This window comes from Mus caroli, unplaced genomic scaffold (assembly GCF_978045245.1).
Source record: "Mus caroli unplaced genomic scaffold, Mus_caroli_1 scaffold_18, whole genome shotgun sequence".
In the NCBI taxonomy this organism is placed as follows: Eukaryota; Metazoa; Chordata; class Mammalia; order Rodentia; family Muridae; genus Mus; species Mus caroli.
Window position 1 is genome coordinate 23,857,979 of NW_028227273.1, and position 18,629 is coordinate 23,876,607.

Here is an 18,629-nt window from a genome sequence, read left to right on the forward strand (position 1 = left end):
ATCCCAAACAAAACAAAATCCACCCTAATCCCCATACATCTTTAAAAAAGATTTATTTATTTATTTATTTTATGTGAGTACACTGTAGCTGTCTTCAGACACACCAGAAGAGGGTATCAGATCCCATTACAGATGGCCATGGGCCACCATGTGGTTGCTGGGAATTGAATTCAGGACCTCTGGAAGCAGCAGTCAGTGCTCTTAACCACTGAGCCATCTTTCCCCATGCATTTTGGGGAAGGGGCCTTCAGGCTGCCCTTCAGGAGCTCAGGGGCGACAGCAGGTGCCATCACTTTTTCTCACATGGTTTCCCCCTGGCTCTCTCCAACGGAAGGGTCCACCACATTCACAGAAAGGCTGTGTCTGCTGCTTGGGAGGTGGAGGGCTGATCTCTGTCCCACATTCAGTTTATCTTTATTTCTCCTGAATCAAATAGTAAAGACACGCCCATCTCTTACCTTGCATTTCAACAGCACGTTACATTCACCAGTCACTTCCCAGCTCAAATACTCAGCGAAATGTGGGCCTGTGAAATTGTAATGACATAAGCCATCTCTTAACGAGTTGCAAACGCAAGATCAAAGCGCATCCCTAAATCCTGAGGCGATTTATATTTGAAGTCAGATTTTCTTAAAGTTAGGGATTTGGTTTTAAAATATTTTAATGCCTGCATATTTAATATTTACTATTTTAAATTATTTTTTAGCAAACATAAAATGCTGCTCATTTAAACTTGCTATGGAAATAACTTTGGAATATTTTATTTTTTTTAAATAAGTGTCTATTTTTACCTTGCTTCCTGATCCATTCTTGTCGCTGGAATTCAGCTTCTTTCTGTAGCTTCTTATAAACTTGAAATTGAAAGACAAGGAAGTGTGAAACTGAGTTGAGCAGCACAGACCCACATGACAGCCATGGTGTTAGTGACCCACTGACCTATTTTCATTATTATGATATCATAGATTGTGATGACACTATTTGCTCTGATTTTTATAAAGAGATAGCCTTTGAAAACTATGTAACTTTGTGTGTGTGTGAACATGTGAGTCTGTGTGAGTGTGTTTATAAGTATGCATGTATGTTTATGTGTCTATGTGTGTGTGTGAGAGAGAGTGTGTGAGTGTATTGTATGAGTGTGTATGTATGTGTGAGTGACTGTGTGTGCATGTATATGTGTGAGTATGTGTGTGAATGTACATATATGAGCATGTATGTGTGTATATGTGTGTGAGTATATGTGTGAATGTGAGAGTGTATGAGGGTATATATGTGTGTGTATGTGTGTTAGTGTGAGTATGAATGTGTGTGAGTATGTATGTGACTGTGTGAGTGTATGTGTGTGAGTGTACGTGTATAATATATGTATATGTGTGGGGAGTGTATGTGAGTGTATGTGTGTGAGTATGTGTCTATGTGAGTATATGTGTACAAATTTGAGTATGTGTGTGTGAATGTGAGTGTGTGTGAGTATGAGAGTGTATGAGTAGAGTGTGTGTATGTGTCTGTGTATGTGAGTGTGTGTATACGTGTGTGTGTGTATATAAACTGGAAATAGACATTGGATATCTTTGCTAATTGCTCTCTACCTACACCCCCCCCAAGACAGGGTCTTACTATATGGCTTGGTTGTGCTGAAACTGATGTGTAGATTGGGCTGTCCTTGGACTCAGAGATCTAACTACCTCTACTTCCCAAGTGCTGGGATTGAAAATTTGTGCTACCAAACCCAACTCTCTCCTTATTTTTTTTAAGACCGGGTTTGGGGACTGGAGAGATGATTCAGTAATTAAGAGCAGGTATTGCTTTTACACGGAACCTGAGTTCAAGTCTCAGTACCCATACTGGGCAGTTGGTAGCCATCTATAACTCCAGCTCATACAACTTCTGCAGAGACCCACACAGAAACACACATTCTCACACTTAAGAATAAAAACAAATCTCTCCTTTTTAAAGGTAGGATTTTAAACTAGACCTAGAGCTCACTGATTGGCTCGTCTGGCTGCCCACAAGCCCCAGGAAGTCTTCTGCCTCCGTGTTCCCAGTCCTGGATTGAGTAAATGGTGCTATGCTGGACTTTTTATGTGGGCACTGGTGATCCAAATGCAGGTCTTATTGTTTGTACCTCCAGCACTTTATTAATAAACCATCTCCCCAACCCCAAGGTCATAAAGCCGGGAAATGGTAAAACCATACCAGCTATTATAAACATAGACAGCTGGCAGTCTTTTCGAAGCTGGTGAAGTGCCACATTTTAAACCATGATGGTTTCCACAGACCTTTATTACAGCTGACCTCTACAGTCTAGTTACTATATATATATGATTTATTGGTTTGGCACACAAACAATATTTTAACTTTTTTTTTCTCTCCAAAGTTTAATAACTTACGGTAACCACCACATGCTGTTAAGATAGAGTCATGGCTCGTTACTGAGTCTATGCATGTCTGTATAGCACTGGGCGCCCTGAAACTTCCTAGGTTAGAGAACTTAGCAATATACACTTGTTTATGTATAAAATGACTTAAGTCCAGTCAGGGATGACTCTGGCATTCCCTTAAAGCAATGTTCATTGCTAGGCAATGGGATACTACCGGAAGTACTGACTGGATTTTTAATTTGATGCAGGAATCCAATAAACAGTTCCAGCCCAGCAGTCAAGGACGTCTCTTAAGCCATGCAGTATTAGTACTGACGTAAGTCACCAGGTGTCCCACTGACTGCCCTTCAGAGTTCTTACCATCTCCAATGAGAACAAGAGTAGAATGGCCAGTTGCTTTTCCATCTTGAATTTGGAATGTGTATGTCCCTTCATCCTCGTCCTGTAGCTTCTCCATGAACATTTCAATGATGCCCGTGTTTCGGTCTATGTGCATCTTGTATTTCTTCAATGTGAAAAAAACACAAACACAAAGCCAAAGAAATCATCAGCAAGGAAAATATTTTGCTTTGAAGACAATAACCCCGATGAAGTAAAAAAACAACCCCCACAAAATCAGAATTTTAATATTTCTAGACAACTGAGCATGGTGTCTAAATATCTTGTTCATGGAACAAGGAATGTATTATGTGGGTCGATGCGTACACAGAAATTGACCATGACATCTCAATAATATGGTTCCCTAATCAAGACCTTCACAGTTGACATGCCACCATAGATGGGGCAAATCTCATAATGCCTCATCTTTAAATGAGAGCCAAGGCTGCCAAGAGGGGGAGAGTCAGTCGTTTCCTAGGATGAGCCCAATAGGTTACCCAATCCCAGCTGGTTTTCCACATACATACATACAAGCCACATTTTAGATAGATAGACAGATAGATAGGTAGATAGATAGATAGATAGATAGATAGATAGATAGATAGATAGAGACAGATAGATATAGATATGGACATATAGGTATAGATGTAGATATATTGATATATATCATATATCACATACATGAAATTCTTTAAAATTAAATAAAAATAAAATATCAAAATATCAAAAATAAATATTTTTAACTGAAAGCAACAACAAGTGTAAAGCCTACCGGCCCCTCGAAAATTTCCTTCTCGTTAAATATGTAGCTGACTTTGGCATTGCCAGACAGCTTCTCAGCCTGCATCCAAAACCGGACCTGACCTTTCTCCAAAATTTCAACTGCCAACTCAGACTTAGTAGGGACAGCTAGGAAGAATAAAAATAGATATAGTAAGTCACTGGGGAACAACAATATTGATACAGACGTTCTAACAAGTGGAAAAGATGGTCAGTACCGATAGCAATTGTAGACCCTTCATCTACATGATCCAGGGATGGTGGTCACATTATGGGGAGGCCTCAGACTGACAGACATCATTACAGGGGGACCTCAGACCTTGAGTCACATACATGGGACCTCACCCCTTTTGAAGCATGGTTGTCTCTTGTCCCATCAATGGGGATGACATTATCTATAGGGTACATAAAGTTAACCTCTGGGACTCTCTACTGCAGCTTTAGTCAAGGTCATTCAAGGGCAGTCACAAGGTAAAATGAGAGATAACCTGGAACGGCCAGTGTATAGCCCCAAATCTGCTAGTAAAAAAAACAGGCAGATGTCAGGGATTCCTTTCTTTGGGTTTTCCCCCTCTACTCCGTAAAATCAGTTACAGATTTATTCTGCTTCAAACCTGAAGGGACTCTTGGGTATTCTGTACCGAGGGGAAGCATCTGGGGGTGGGGGGAGAAGATAGACTTTGAGGCTGAAACATTATCTTGACATTGGTCAAGGGTCAAGGGTGCTCCACACCTGTCAACATGGACACCGTGCACCTTGCTTGGCAATCAGACAGTTAATTATGGAACAACAGGATACATTAATTATCAGTAGATGGAAGTAACAATACCTTAGTGATCAGTAAATGGAGGTAAGTTCTCTGTCCCCCACCACGTTAACTGATGAGAAAGCTGAATGCTAAGAAAGAGTGGTGACCCCGGAGACACAGAGATTATCCCTGTGATAACCCCTGTTAGTCTATGCTGGTTTTTGTTCCAGTTCCATTTCTATGCAGAAGGCCATGGTTTTCCAGTGTGGATAAAAGTCTGAGTGGCGGAGATAAAAGTTCCCAAGACTAGAGGTTAACTCTTGCTATAAATAAATCTTGAGAATGTTCCAGAAAAGTCTGGGGAGCCCATCACGGAGGACCTAATGTATAGTACTGTGACTCGAAGCAGCAATGCCAAGTAAGGGACTGGCTTTCCTGGGAGCCTTTGATGTTCTCTGTCTGCCCCCAAGTCACAAGAACATTGTCTAGAGGAACACAGATCGCCATAATTGCCACTGAGGGAACAAGCAAGCATGACATGTGCATTCAGAGAGACAGACTCAACAAGCTACATGTAACTGGTTTCATTATTGGATCTGCGGGTCTCATGTGTTCTTAACCTCTAAAATCAAACCACCACAGTGCTTTCTGCATCCGTGGATTCCAACTGAATGCCCCAGGAAGGGCCTGGCATACAATATATGCTCTTCATATTTTGGTATCTGCTTTTTCCTCCAGTTGCTTCAACAATATTCTATAATTATTAAATATAATGTGTTGAAAACTAGGAGCACCTAGCAGTGTGTTTATAGTTATGGATATGCACTTATGTGTGTGCATACAATACATTACCTGTGTAGGTAGGACGGTAGCAAATATCTATAAATGAAGAACCTTGATGCAGGATGTTGATGCTGTTGCATCTTCTATGCTCAGACAAGCTGACTTGCCACACTGCAACTCAGCACTAATAATGCAGGGCAGGCTATATTATTTTCAGGTTTTACATCTCTACTTTTTTTTTAAATCTTTTCCTGTTTCCAGATCCAAATCACCTTCTCTGGCAGTTTATTTTTTCTAGCAAAACATATTATTTATAGACTGAAGGCATATGCTTACTGTTTTTCAAAATATTTTTGAAAATAGCTTTAGAGGAGAGTTTTGCTATCTCAAAGGATAAAGGAACGGGATTTTTAAATTTTACAATCAGTGAGAAATGAGACATGTAGAACCTTATAAATCTCAAGAAAATGACTTGATGTCTTCCTTGACCAGGAGGAAGTGGGTGTGAACTGAGAAAAGAGATATGCTGTCCTGACCCGCTGGCAGTTCTCTGAAGGTTTCCTTTCACAACCTCATCATTGCAGTTGGTGAAAGAAAATACTGGAACTGTCCTTTTTACAATGCTGTTTCAAGGGTCTCAGAAAAGCTTCTCTGGGTTGGGGTATGATATTCACACTCAGAGCTTAAAACCTGTCCCTGGGCTCTCCCTGTGTGGTGGCCATGATGTCACATCTGGTCTGCAGTAAGGAAGCCTTGAGTTTGCTCTCGCCCTCTCCAAGCACCGATGATTAAACCCTTAGGCATAAGCAGGATAAAGCATCGGCATAGATGCCGACCATATGAGCTGGCTACAAAGCCCTTAATTATACTGTCTCCATGTCCACGTGCTCATCAACCCGGGGAGGCCCAGGCGATGGGAACCTAACAGTGACACCGTCTTTTAACCTAAATATAAATGTTGTTGGGGAGGCTGTTGCCTGGATACGTGAGCAGTGTTTCCTAACTAGATTAGTGCTTCTTTCCACTTCGATCAGGCTGGAGCAGAGGATGTAAACATGTACCTTAGAAACAGCTTCTGACTGGGGCCTAAGAACTGTCACGACTGCCAGTCCTAGAAAAAGAAACCGAAGCCCAGGGAAACGGAAATGGTTCATGCGGTGTCACGGAGCCAAGAATGTCCAGGGAGGCCTCCACCTTCCACGTGGCTTTCAGAATTAACTCTATCATCCACAATGATACTTTCCAGCTTTATGGTGACTAAGCACACAGAGGAAGTTAATTGCATGGGCTGGGACCTCCTGAAACTCCATAGTCATAAGAAATATAAGCAAGCATTGAGGAATCTTTTAGAGTCTCCATTTAAAAGAGGGAGAGCATTCACCACTCTTTAATCTGCTTTCTCGAACATGACAGTGTGCTTGACTGGCCAGTGAGTAAGGGATCCTTTCAGGCCAGCGGAACCTGCGAGGTGTTATTTCAAGCGTTCCCTCTGTTAGGTGTCGGCTGTAGGGTTTAATCTTTTATATGGAAGGTGCTTTGTCTAAGGGCATGGAAACAGTTCAGAGGGGCTCTACTTCAGAATGGGGCCCTTTATCCGGTTTCCCAAGAGTACAAAACATTGTGTTTAGATTGGCTTTGTTTAGAGCTTTGAGTCTCCTGCTATGTGCCAACATTACAGATTTGTCTAAAACATATAAATGAGTGTGTTTAGAACATATGGGTGTGATCCCAAAACACACGTGTTAAGAATTGAAAAACAGATTTACTCATAATACATCTCCGGCCCCTCACACTGCCGTGCAGAATGAAGCATGGTGTGGGTTTTCTTTCCATCCCCTTCCCTTTCTCTTTCCTCCTGGTCCCCTTCTCGTTTTCTTGTTTGTTTCTCTCTTTTTAGACAGGGTCCCTGGTAGCCCAGGCTGGCCTCTAACTTCCTGTTTTGCTCTATCACCCAGAGTGAGCTTGAACTCGGGATGTCAGGTGCTGGGACAGCAGGGGTATGCTATCATTTCTGGCTTTATGCAATGCCAGGGATCAAATCCAGGGTTCTCTTCATGCCAGAGAAGCACACAGCCCGTGGGGTACTTTTCCTATGGTAGTATCTTGGCATTTCTCGGGGAAAATGGCAAAGAAAGGGGTCATTTCTAGAAGGTGTTTTTGTGGCTGCTGGCTTGTGATGTACATCCTAACGCCTCTCCCCATCTCTCTTTCTCTTTCCTTTCTCCCTCCCTCATTCCTCCTTTCTTTCCTTTGCTGGGTTTCACCATGTAGCCAGACCAGACCATGAATTTAGGACTCCCCTGCCCAGCTCTTAAAAAAAAAAAAAAAAAAAAAAAAACACCTTTTAGGTCTAAATAGACACGTGAGGTTGTCTAGTTTGGCCTTGAACTTGAACTCTGTAGCCCACTTTGAACTTGCCTTTTCCCTGTCTCTGCTAAGTAACTAAGATTACAGCACTGTGCCATCAGGTAAGGCTTTAAACTTTTTCTTAATTCCATCTGAGCTGTCATTTGTTCTATTGCAGAAGCTGAACCCTGGCAAAACCACTAAAATCTGCATGGGTACCAGGATACTTACTCGGGAACTTGTGCTCCTGGCTGAGGGCAAGCAGACGTTTCATTTCTGTATAGAAAAATGGAAGACAAACCTTTACTTACTAAAGCCAATGCCATTTATCACAGTTGATAACAACGGGGAAATGAAAGCAACATTAGACAGGGAGAAATGATTTAAACTCACCCTCCTCGTCTATCAGGTAGCTTGACGCTATCCCATCCGTGTCTGTCACATCACAAGAATAGGTGCCCAAGTCATCTGTCCCGAGGTCTTTAAAGGTCATTTTTGTCCTTCAAAACAAAATATGTTTCCTAGAAATGTGCCTGTACATGATCTGTGGGCCTGCCACTCTCATTTCTGACCCCCTAAACATGATAGTCCTGTCATTAGGACTATCCCTAATGTCACTTGTCACATCCCTGCCTACCCCTACCCCACTGAGCTAAAGATCATTAGCTCTTGGTGTCTTGGGTTGAACATCCTTTCCACTAGGAAGACTTTCTTGGTTTCTTGTAGGATGATGAGGACACAGGTATGAATGTCCCATCTCCAAGCTCTGCTGCATATTAATACACATCCTACAGAGAGACAGTCTCCTGATTCACCCTTTCTGAGGAGCCTAAGTTTTTCTCCTATAGGGCAGAACATGTGGCAGGTGACTCTGGGTATTTCTCTTGTCAGAACTGATGGTAAATGGGGGCCATGCTCCTGTACAGTGCCTGTGCCTTCAGAGACAGGCTTCTGCTTGGCTATCTGCTGCTTCTCTGGCACCCAGCACTTCCTCTGGAATACACAAGTTAATGAATGAACAGATCAATAGTCTAGTTCACCATGCTTCCTCATTTTCTCAAGTTCCATTACCAGCCATGCTACCATCTAAGATCAACTGAACATTTTAATGTTACCAGAAGAGAAATTTATAGATTGATGGGTTTTTTTTTCTTTAACCAAATGTGTTCTACTCCAAGAACTGTGTATTTGAAGGATTATTTTAAGGCTTATACTGGTTGTGGGTGTTTTATAATACCAGATGTAGAATAGTAACGACGTCATCTTCTTATGGCGTGGAGGTTAAGTAGGGGCAGGAGCTTATCTTACGTTCTTCTAGTGAAGAGGTAATGTGTTACTGGGTTAGAGGTATTCCTTACTTATTGCCTTTGTTTTCGACTTCTAATCGTGGAGAGTCGTCAGTAGGTACATAATCTTTGGACCAGACGAATTCTGACTTGGGAGTCATCTGATCACATTCAAAGTTCAAGGAAATGACTCCGTCATCATCCACACTCACCACAACCTCTTTGGTGCCTAGAAGATCATAAAGAAGGCAGTTGGGACTTGTGATAAAACCATTCAGCTAAGAGCTCTTGTGTTCAGGTCCCTTCCTTTATTCAGCCTTAGAGCAAGGCTGAACTGGGCCAGGGATTCTCTGCAGTTCAGCTTCCATCCTGTGACACGGAATCAAGTGAATCTGTCGTGTTTCTTATGTGGAGGCAGCGCTAGAGCCAGCTTTGTCTGCCTGGGACTGAGGAAAAATTGATTGAAATGGATACCACAGTTGGGAATGGACTTGATCGTCATTGTGGACAAAGAAGCCTTGAGCAAAGGGAAACTGGATTCATGACTTTTGCTTCAGTAAATCCCGTATCTACTAGGTTACCAGAAAAGAATAAAAAGATATTATTAAACTAACAAGAAATTTCCAAGAGGAACTAAAAAGAATAAGCGCTACCTACATTTTCTTAATCAGAGTCCTAAGTCATTTCCAAAGGAAGCTTGTATGGGAACTTTCCCTGCTTACCCCATAACCAACCGGATCAATTTGAAGAGGTCTCTCTAGATTAGAAATGACAACTGGAGAAGATTATTTTTGAGCCATATGAAAATGTAAATGGAGATAAATTTCAAGAGATCCAATGTGTTTCAAGAAGACTGATTTCTGGGTTTGAAAAGAAAATAATTTAGAGTTGTTTTATTTTTTAAATTACACTGGCTTTCAATATAGCAATTTAAAATTTGAGCCGGGCGTGGTGGCACCACCATGCCTTTAATCCCAGCACTTGGGAGGCAGAGGCAGGTGGACTTCTGAGTTCAAGGCCAGCCTGGTCTACAGAGTGAGTTCCAGGACAGCCAGAGCTACACAGAGAAACCCTGTCTCGAAAAACAAAACCAAAAACAAATAAAATTTGTACAACAGCACATCTATTGTTTTGTTCTTTCTCAAAGTGTTAGCAAACTTTCCAGAGATGCTTCCCAGAACAATGTTATTTTGTTTCTAGATAGTATCATTAAAGTCCATCCTTCCAGGTATTGTCCAGTATAACCATCAGTGGGGTTGGGGGAGAGCCAACGTCTTGTTAGGAGATGTACGCGAGGAGGCTAAGCCCAGACAATGAGGATCCGGGACCTTGATCCTGATAGTTGATATTCTTTGTGTCCTTCCCATCAACAACACAAGCTTTCACTTCTGTATTTATGTATTCATCCAAATAGTAATTGTTAACACACATAAAGAGCAGAGAGAGGGAGGCAGAGACAGCAATAGGTCTGGCAGCCTTTCTCAGGCTGAGTTTTCACAAATGGCTATCATCATATTTGACTCATTGCTGATCTAAAATAACAATCAATTAAATGTCTAATTGTTCCTTAAGTGGCACATCTGCCACGTGGTCCTTGTAAAGTTATAGGCCCTGTCTTTTGTTGTTGTTGTTCCTGACAGCACGTGACTAATCCAGACACCTATCGTTATAAAGTACTGAACCAATGTGCTTTTTGGAATTTAGGTAAAGGCCAGTGCTGAAGAACACTTGGGCCCAGCTAGTATTACAAGGGTTTGCAAGAGTCACTGTGAGAATATAAATTCAGCATATTTGTCTATCTGTATTACTATGAGGAGGACAGAGTGATGATCTCCTTGTATGGGTGTTACTGACTCTTTTTCCCTTTTTGCATAGTGTTGGCTTTGGAAGCATGACCAGTTATTCATATCAACCATTATCTTACCTATAATCCTTTCCCAGAGACAATGAATCACCCTGTTTTCTCTTTATTATAGTAAAGACATGACTTAAGTTTATAAAAGATGTTTGGTCTAAAAATCTTAATTTCCCCCGCTAAAGCTAAAGATGAGACTTCAATGCAAAGAATCCGCCTCTCTCAGTTCAGCAGATACCTTTGTACTGTAAAGCCTCACCCACCTGGAGCCTGGCTCCAAACCAACAATTAAAGGACACAGTTCTCTAAGCTCATGTGCCAAAGTCTGCCTTAGGGTCCTGCTCACCGGGAATTCCAGACTGTCACACCAAATCTATTTATACTTTACTAGTGAAGTAATCTATTTATTATATTATTATTATATTTATTATACTTGTAATCTAATCTATTTACAAATCTATTTATACTTTACTGGCAACTCTAACTGGCGAATTCCTTAGCAGATTAAGCTTAATAAATAGAGATGAACCTACTTCTGTTAAACATGTTAAGAACAGGAAACAACCAGAAAGAAGATAGAAAAATACCAAATTCCTTCTGTCCAGTAAAGGTATCACTACATTGCAATCCTGTGCTACAAATAAAGTTTGTAACTATGGCTCGGAGCCAGATACAGAAAGTAAATAATAAGGTCCGGTACATTGCATCCAAAAGTGTTTATTGAAACACACACTCTTTTCAAACAATCACGGAGAGTCTTAAAGTGAAAATTAACTGATGGTTTGGCAGTGTGTTCTCAGATAAATAGAACAGTTAGATACTTAAAACTGAACTTTAATTATTTATCCATGCATTCATACTTTGATAAACAGGCGAGTGAAAAAAAAAGCACTGTGCTGATGGCAGTAGCTTTTCTACATCATCTTACACTTAAGAGCCTAATCAAGATCAAGTCTGTTGCTCTGCTGTCAAAAGAAAGGACTCCCTAGGAACAGTCTCATCTAGGAGAAAGGGCAAGACACTTTCCTTAATGCTGGGTTGGAAAAGGGAACCAAAGTCTGCAATGATTTTTCAGGAACTCCTTCTGAATCTGTTTAAGAACATGAAAATTCACTTCCTACACCAGGAGATTTGAGTAGAGAGAGAAAAAAAAATGAGAGATTACTTTGTCCTGACAAGGTGTTAAAAGTTGTCCTGGGGCTACAGAGATGGCTCAGTGGCTATGTTTTAGAGAGGATCTGAGTTTGGTTCCCAACACTCACAAAAGGCAACTCACAACTGACTGTTCTCCAGCTCCAGGAGATCCAACACCTTCTCTAGACTTCACAAACACCTGCATTCATGTGCACAAAGTCCCCCTCCCCATCCCTCTCCCCCCTCCTCCCTCTCCCTCTCCCTCTCCCTCTCCCTCTCCCTCTCTCTCTCTCTCTCTCTCCTCCCTCCCCCCTCTCTCTCTTCCTCTTCCCTCATGCATGCATACACACAAACACACAGTTAAAAATAAATCCTTAAGAAAAAGAAAAGTTGTCTCCAGTCAGCTCTTCAACCTCAAATGTCCTCAAATATTAAGGATAAAAATCCTCAATGTAGACACGGGAAATGTGATCTCACAGATGATATTGCAATGGGCCCCCCCAGACATTGGGAACTCTCGGGATGATAATGGGCTAAGAAATGGTCAGAGATAAGATGAACTACTTGAAAATGAACTGATCCTATCCCATTTTTCTCTTTCTTAAAACTAAAAGTAAATAGATGAACAACTTAAAAGATTAAAACTCAGTGAGCTGCTTACTTTTCTGCCCATCTCATAACAAGATATAATTTTAAAGTCTTTTACATGGGCAGTATTCTAAGCTTTATTGTCCTGCTTCGTGTACATATGTGCACAAGGATGACATACGCATGGCTTTTAAACCCTCAAAAGAGGAGCAGAATGTCAAACAATGGTGTGCAACTGTCACCAGTGGCTCGCATCTCTGAACTGTCTTATATTTATCACACTCAACTGGCCGACTATCTTGGTGCCTACCCTGTGACCTCCACTAGACCCGGCTTTCCCAGCTCATCCTTCACCACCATGTGAGCGACAAGATGCCTAGGATGAAGGGCACACACTGATGCTACGGGAGTCATGCTGCTCAAGTCACCGTAGTTGTTCTTGGTCAAATATGAAATGTCCCTCATAGGCTCGTGTGGTGATGCTTGGTGGTAGCGGTGTTGGTTGTGGTGATTCTTGTGGTACTACTTTGGGAAGCCCAGGGCCCAAGGGAAGTAGGGCCTATGCTGAGGATGTAAGTCACTGAAGATGGTCTCCAGCCCCTTTCTTCCTCTCTGCTTCCTGTCTGCTATGACATGAGCTGCTCCACCATGTCTTCCTTGTATGGTGGACTAAAACCTCTCAGACCACAAGGTCAATGAATCTTTCCTCCTTTGAAGATTATGTCCGACAGCTGCTACCACTGAGAACTGTGTGCTGGGGTCCAAGGGACAGTTAGGAAGCAGGTATGAGAGCAGTTTTCTTAATTAGCCACTACTGCTCATCTTGCAGAGGAAGCCAGCCTCCTGCCTCAGAATCCCTTAGAGTCCACCCTGAGGCCCCTTGTCTACCTTTGCCTTCTCAGGGCCTTACTAGGTGCTGCATCAACCAAATTGTAGACATTCAGCTGTTTGCTAAATCCCAAGTCATTTTTCTTTGGGAGAATGTAGTCTCCTAGCCTGCTCTGCTGCTTGGGCCCAGCTCCTACTTGAGGCCCTGCTTGGTGTCTGGGGGTGGGGGGGCGGGGGGGAGTCTCCTGCCCATCACGTGACTCCTGTTTCTCTGACCAGAATAACTACAAGCTGCACCACCAACCCGTTAACCTCCCGATCACCTGCCAGGCCAGGTCTCTCTTATCCCCTATCTGATCTGGCTCACCTGGCCCCCACTTCCATTGCTGCTGTGATACAATCAACCAGATACTGTTTAAAAGTGTCAAGCATCAAGAAAAAAAAAAAGTCTTTTTAGGCACCACCAAATTTACACGAAATAGTTCTAACCTCTTCTGTCTGAGGGTTTCTTTAGCTAACAGCTGTCTTGGGAAATCACCACAGGCACACTTGGTCTGTTGTCTGGCTTCTCATTACCAACACAATTAGACTTTGTAGCAGGGCTGGACAATATCTCCTTGGAGCTTCTTTGACTTCAAAGGGAGGGTGATGATCCTACTGACTCCAGTGGATTAAGTGACCTTTCAGCTGACGTCTAATTACAGCCGAGGTATCTCGTTCAGTGTACTTTCAGTGTGCTGTTACTTGATAAGCCGTATTTTTACCGGAGATTTTTAATAATGTATTGCAAGTGAAGGTGGTTTTCTCAAATAAAGGCAAAGGGTTTCAATGATCTAAACAGAATCCAGAGTATTTTCTTGCTAAAGGTTGCAAGTTTCACACCCAAAGTCTTGAAATTGATAACATTTCTCTCCTTCTTCCTTCTATCCGTTCTAACATAAAGTGCGCAAAACAATACACTTAGAAACGTAACGAGGAAATTACGTAAATTTTAGTCTACATTTAAGCTTTGTTAGCCAGCCACTTACAAAACCTTGAATCCTAGTTCCTAGCCTATTTGGCTTTGCAGTTTGTACAAAGGTCTACCTTAGCTCTCACCATACCAAGCTGTACACTCTGTTGATCCCATGTGATCATAAACCTAATGAGCCTCTCCCAGGGCACATACAGGACCTGCCACGTAGTATCATGCTGCAAGAAACTCATGTTGCAAGAGTGACCATGCCTGCTGACTAGAAACCGATTCCAAACATCACAGGGAAGCAGTTTGGCTTTGTGTGCCCGAGGAGTCTTTCCTAAGCTGTGAGCGGCTAAGTGTATTCATGTCTGCAGCTGTTAACTTGAGTTACATTCCAAGAATGGAATGGCCGTAGATGTGACTTTTGGTGCCTTTTCCAAATCAGGGACACGGAACTTGTGTTCAAGAGGTCCACAGCCAGCCCCCAATGATAGCCATGCTAACACGGCATCTGGCTGGCAGCCTGCCATTTTGAAGGTACTGACTTATTTGGGAACCTATAGCTTAACAGGTGCTTTGTTCTAGATGTGCAGTTCCCTTATACAGTAATCTAAATGCCCTCTGAGGGGTAGATACTGCACATGAACCCATATGCATGTCTATTTGATACCACTGATGCTCACAGCTGAGGAGTCTGACCCCAAGTCACCTGTACATGTGCGCACTTATACATGCCCTGGTGTCTTCGTGTATCTGGTCATAGCATTTTCATCTTTCTTTGGGAATTTTGCAAAGGTTACTGTGAAGTGTAGAATTATCTGCCTCATCCTGTAAAGATCACTTTTGTCCAATAAATACCTACCAACGGGTTTAGGAGGAGACAAAATCGGTCATGAAGAAACAGGAAGCAGCGGGCAGACTTGGAGAGTATGCTGCTGATATTTTTCAAGTAATAAAAGGAGTAGAAATTTCCTGTTTACAGTGTTCTCATCAGGAAAATAAATATGACTTTTTCTCTTTGCCCTGTGTTTGTTTCGTTTCTGAAAATGGGCACACAAAAGCAAAGGCCCTTTATGCTAGAATTTTTTTTTTTAGAAAAGTAACTGGAAAATAATTTTTACCCCTTACTGTTACTCTTACTTCAGTGAACAGAAATAAAACTTTTAAAACAGAACAAACTGAACAGGAACGAGATCATCATTGTTATGTTGTTGGCTGATGAAACACATGGTGAACAAAATCAAAAGAAGATGAATATTTCAAGGTATGAGAGCATAACATGGAACTCAAATTTGATAGGGGGCAGACTATATGTTATTATTTTTGTAATATACAGAATGCATAATATTATATGCTGCATGTATGGGATGCACATGAAAAGGCTTTGTTAGAGCACAGCCACATCTGCTCATGCCCTGGCAGGCCAAGGAGCTGGAACAAGGACCATGAGGCTGAGAAGCTGAAAATACTACCTTGCCCTTGACGGAAAGTATGCTGACCTCCAGTTTAACTTCAGAGCTAGATTTGTATACATCCTAATCTGTATAAGGAATGTGCCCACTTCCTGGGATATTCCAGGTCCCTCTGTGATTGTAAAGTATCAGGGCTAACAGCCAAGTTCTAAGAGGAGCAGCCTGGTAATGGGTACATGCTTACGTTGGTTCAGACTATGAAGCGATTAGGTATTAACCACGGTACCTCCTAGACCACTTCAAACCTGGCTAATCCCAGATCTGAGGATCCTTTGAAGGAATACATGACTTTCCCATGCTAAGGGTATATTTGTTAACTACTCAGACAGCACCTACAGAGAATGAAGAATGGTAGGCCAAAGTGGCTTCAGGATCTTACTTACACAGGTAACATATTTTCCCCCCTTTGGTACTTGGTAAACCCCTGGTTCCTGTGTACCATAGTAAAATGCGCTATTTCCAAGTGGTACCCCAAGCCAGAGATGAATATTAATGAAAAAGTAAGGACCTACCTGGACGTGTTTCAGCCACAACAGGTCCAGCAAGGTCTGAAGGCTTTCCAACGCCTGCCTGGTTGACAGCACGTACACGGAACACGTAGCTGGTACCCTCTTTGAGGCCTTGCACCTGGAATAAGCAGGTTTAGAAATAATGAGCATCTTATGTCACGCATGCATGTGTGTTCCTTTTCTGTAGGTACCTTAGCAGAGGATGGCCTAGTCGGCCATCAATGGGAGGAGAGGCCCTTGGTCTTGCAAAGATCATATGCCCCAGTACAGGGGAATGCCAGGGCCAGGAAGCAGAAGTGGGTGGGTTGGGGAGCAGGGGGGGGGATAGGGGACTTTGGGGATAGCATTTGAAATGTAAATGAAGAAAATATCTAATAAAAAATAATTAAATAAAAAAATAAAATAAAAATAACTTTAAAAATATAATCCAGCACTAAAACATAAACACCACCCTTGTACCTTTATCGCCCATTTCTCACTAACTAGACAGGATACTAATATAATTGTGAAATTATATTTACATGTAAGTTCTCCCCTAATGCTGTGGTAGAGACCAACATTCAAAAATCTGACTTAAACCACAGTGTTGGTGAACATATGTGACTATGAATTTAGACTATTCATGCTTGAACTGCGAGGTTTTAAGTCTGACTATTGGATTATATTCTGATGACATCCGACTATTATTATACAGCAATAGCTCTCACTGGCACTAATGAATTTGGCTGTTTTGTTTTGTTTCGATTTGTTCTATGAAACAGAGTCTTGTGTATGTAGATCAGGCTGGCTTGGAACTTACTACATCGTGATGGCTGACCCTAAACTGCTGATCTTCTTGCTTGTCTCTCAAGTGCTAGAATTACAGACTTGCCACCACTCAGCCGAGCTAATGGATTTTCAAAAATAATTTCAAAATTGAAATAACTTCAATCTGTAAATGAACTTGAACTAGGGCACAGGCTACCTGCATAGAATTTAATATATTTAAAATTCTACATTGAAAAATAATGCTAAGAAAGGAACAGAAATATTTCCTCGTGATAAAAATAGCCCAGTCACCAGGTGTCTGACACATCTGCAGTGACATGTAGGGGGTAAGTGGCTGTGAGTTGAGTTTCCGCAACACACAAGGAAGAGATCCACATTCCAGAGTCTAGTCCTGTTGTAAGAGGAAGACATCTACTCTCCCATCACCCCAGCTCAAGGAAAACATCATGACACATTCATAATCTATGCATATGTACTCTTGGGTTTCTTTTCTTTTCCTATAACCTTTGTTTTAATTAGTTAATTAATTTATTTACATTTCAAATGTTATCCTCCCTCCCTGTTTCCCCTCTGCAAACCCCAATCCTATTCTCCCTCCCCTTTGCCTCTATGAGGCTGCTCACCCACCCACCCACTCCTGCCTCATTGTCCTAGCATTCCTCTACACTGAGGCATGAAGTCTTCACAGGACCAAGGACCTCCCCTCCCATTGATGCCCAACAAGGCCATCCTCTGGTATATATGTATCTGGAGCCACGGATCCCTCTTTGTGTATTCTTTGGTTGATGGCTTAGTCCCTGGGAGCTCTAGGTGGTCTGGTTGGTTGATACTGTTGGTCTTCCTATGGGACTGTCCTTCTATCCACTCCTCATTTCACATGCTCAGATTTCCAACACCGGTGTGAACCGACTGGTGAGAATGCCGTAATGAAAAACCTCAGTGGCTATGGTCATGTCCCACTGATTATGCCATGGAATCCTATTTCTTGTCCTGCTACGTCTTTAAAGTCTTCAGGCACTCTGTGTGTCCCCATGCGGGGCAGGAGAACAGTCTTCTTTGGCTCACAAGACACAGCCCACACAAGTAAGAGAACCTGCTGCTTACAAGCAGCACCTGCGTGTGAGTGAGGCGCGGGTTCAGTGAGCACACTCAGGGGAGCTAGAGTAAGGGTGAGGTGAAGGTCAAGGGCCAGTGAACCCAGTCCAGTAGGCTCTCCATGTTCATGCAAGCATAAAGAATTCGGGTGAAAGGTACCCATGTTTCAAGAGTCAAAAAAACAAAACAAAACAAACAAAAAAGAAAACCCCAACACTAATGACTGCCAAGAGGATGGAATCTTACCAGGAGCCTAAAATATGCAACTGGGTCTGACTATGTTAGCTTAGTGTTAGTAGTTTTCCTGCTTAGGGAGAGGAAGCAAGCTCTAAGTCACAGGCAGCCTCTCACCCTCAGGTACTTGTTCACAATGGCTGCCTCATTAAGTCCTCGCCACTGGTCATCTTTGGCACTGGCTTCCTTCAGGTCCACAAAGTAACCCGTGACTGGAGTCCGGCCTGAGTAGACTGGAGGCTTCCACTGGAGAACCAGTGAGTTCTTCCTGACTTCACTGAGCTTCACACTGTGTGGTGGTCCTGAGTCAGGGAGAGAGAGCAGCAGAAGTCTGTGTACGTGAGGAGACTCACTCTGAGCACACTCATATGTCACCCTTAGGGTCTCTGAGCTGACCCTCAGGATGGCATTCTCTTTAAAAACCTATCAGTCTCCTGAAAGTAGGCATATTGTAGCCACTGCAAGTGTCCATGGCTGCTCTACAGCCA

The 18,629-nt window shown here is 42.4% G+C and overlaps 1 protein-coding gene across 4 annotated transcripts in view; it reads right to left on the reverse strand.

Annotated features, from left to right (window-relative positions):
- The window catches only part of Myom1 (myomesin 1), a 112,154-nt gene that overhangs the window by 17,375 nt on the left and 76,150 nt on the right, over window positions 1-18,629 (reverse strand). For all 4 annotated transcript variants that reach the window (XM_021186201.3, XM_029471248.2, XM_029471249.2 and 1 more), the window contains 9 exons: window positions 18,259-18,443; window positions 16,048-16,162; window positions 8,773-8,929; window positions 7,808-7,914; window positions 7,646-7,690; window positions 3,529-3,665; window positions 2,739-2,883; window positions 792-851; window positions 459-526 (listed from right to left, as the gene is read on the reverse strand). In XM_021186201.3, the coding sequence (XP_021041860.1) occupies window positions 459-526; window positions 792-851; window positions 2,739-2,883; window positions 3,529-3,665; window positions 7,646-7,690; window positions 7,808-7,914; window positions 8,773-8,929; window positions 16,048-16,162; window positions 18,259-18,443 (1,019 nt within the window). The remainder of the gene's footprint in view (window positions 1-458; window positions 527-791; window positions 852-2,738; window positions 2,884-3,528; window positions 3,666-7,645; window positions 7,691-7,807; window positions 7,915-8,772; window positions 8,930-16,047; window positions 16,163-18,258; window positions 18,444-18,629) is intronic.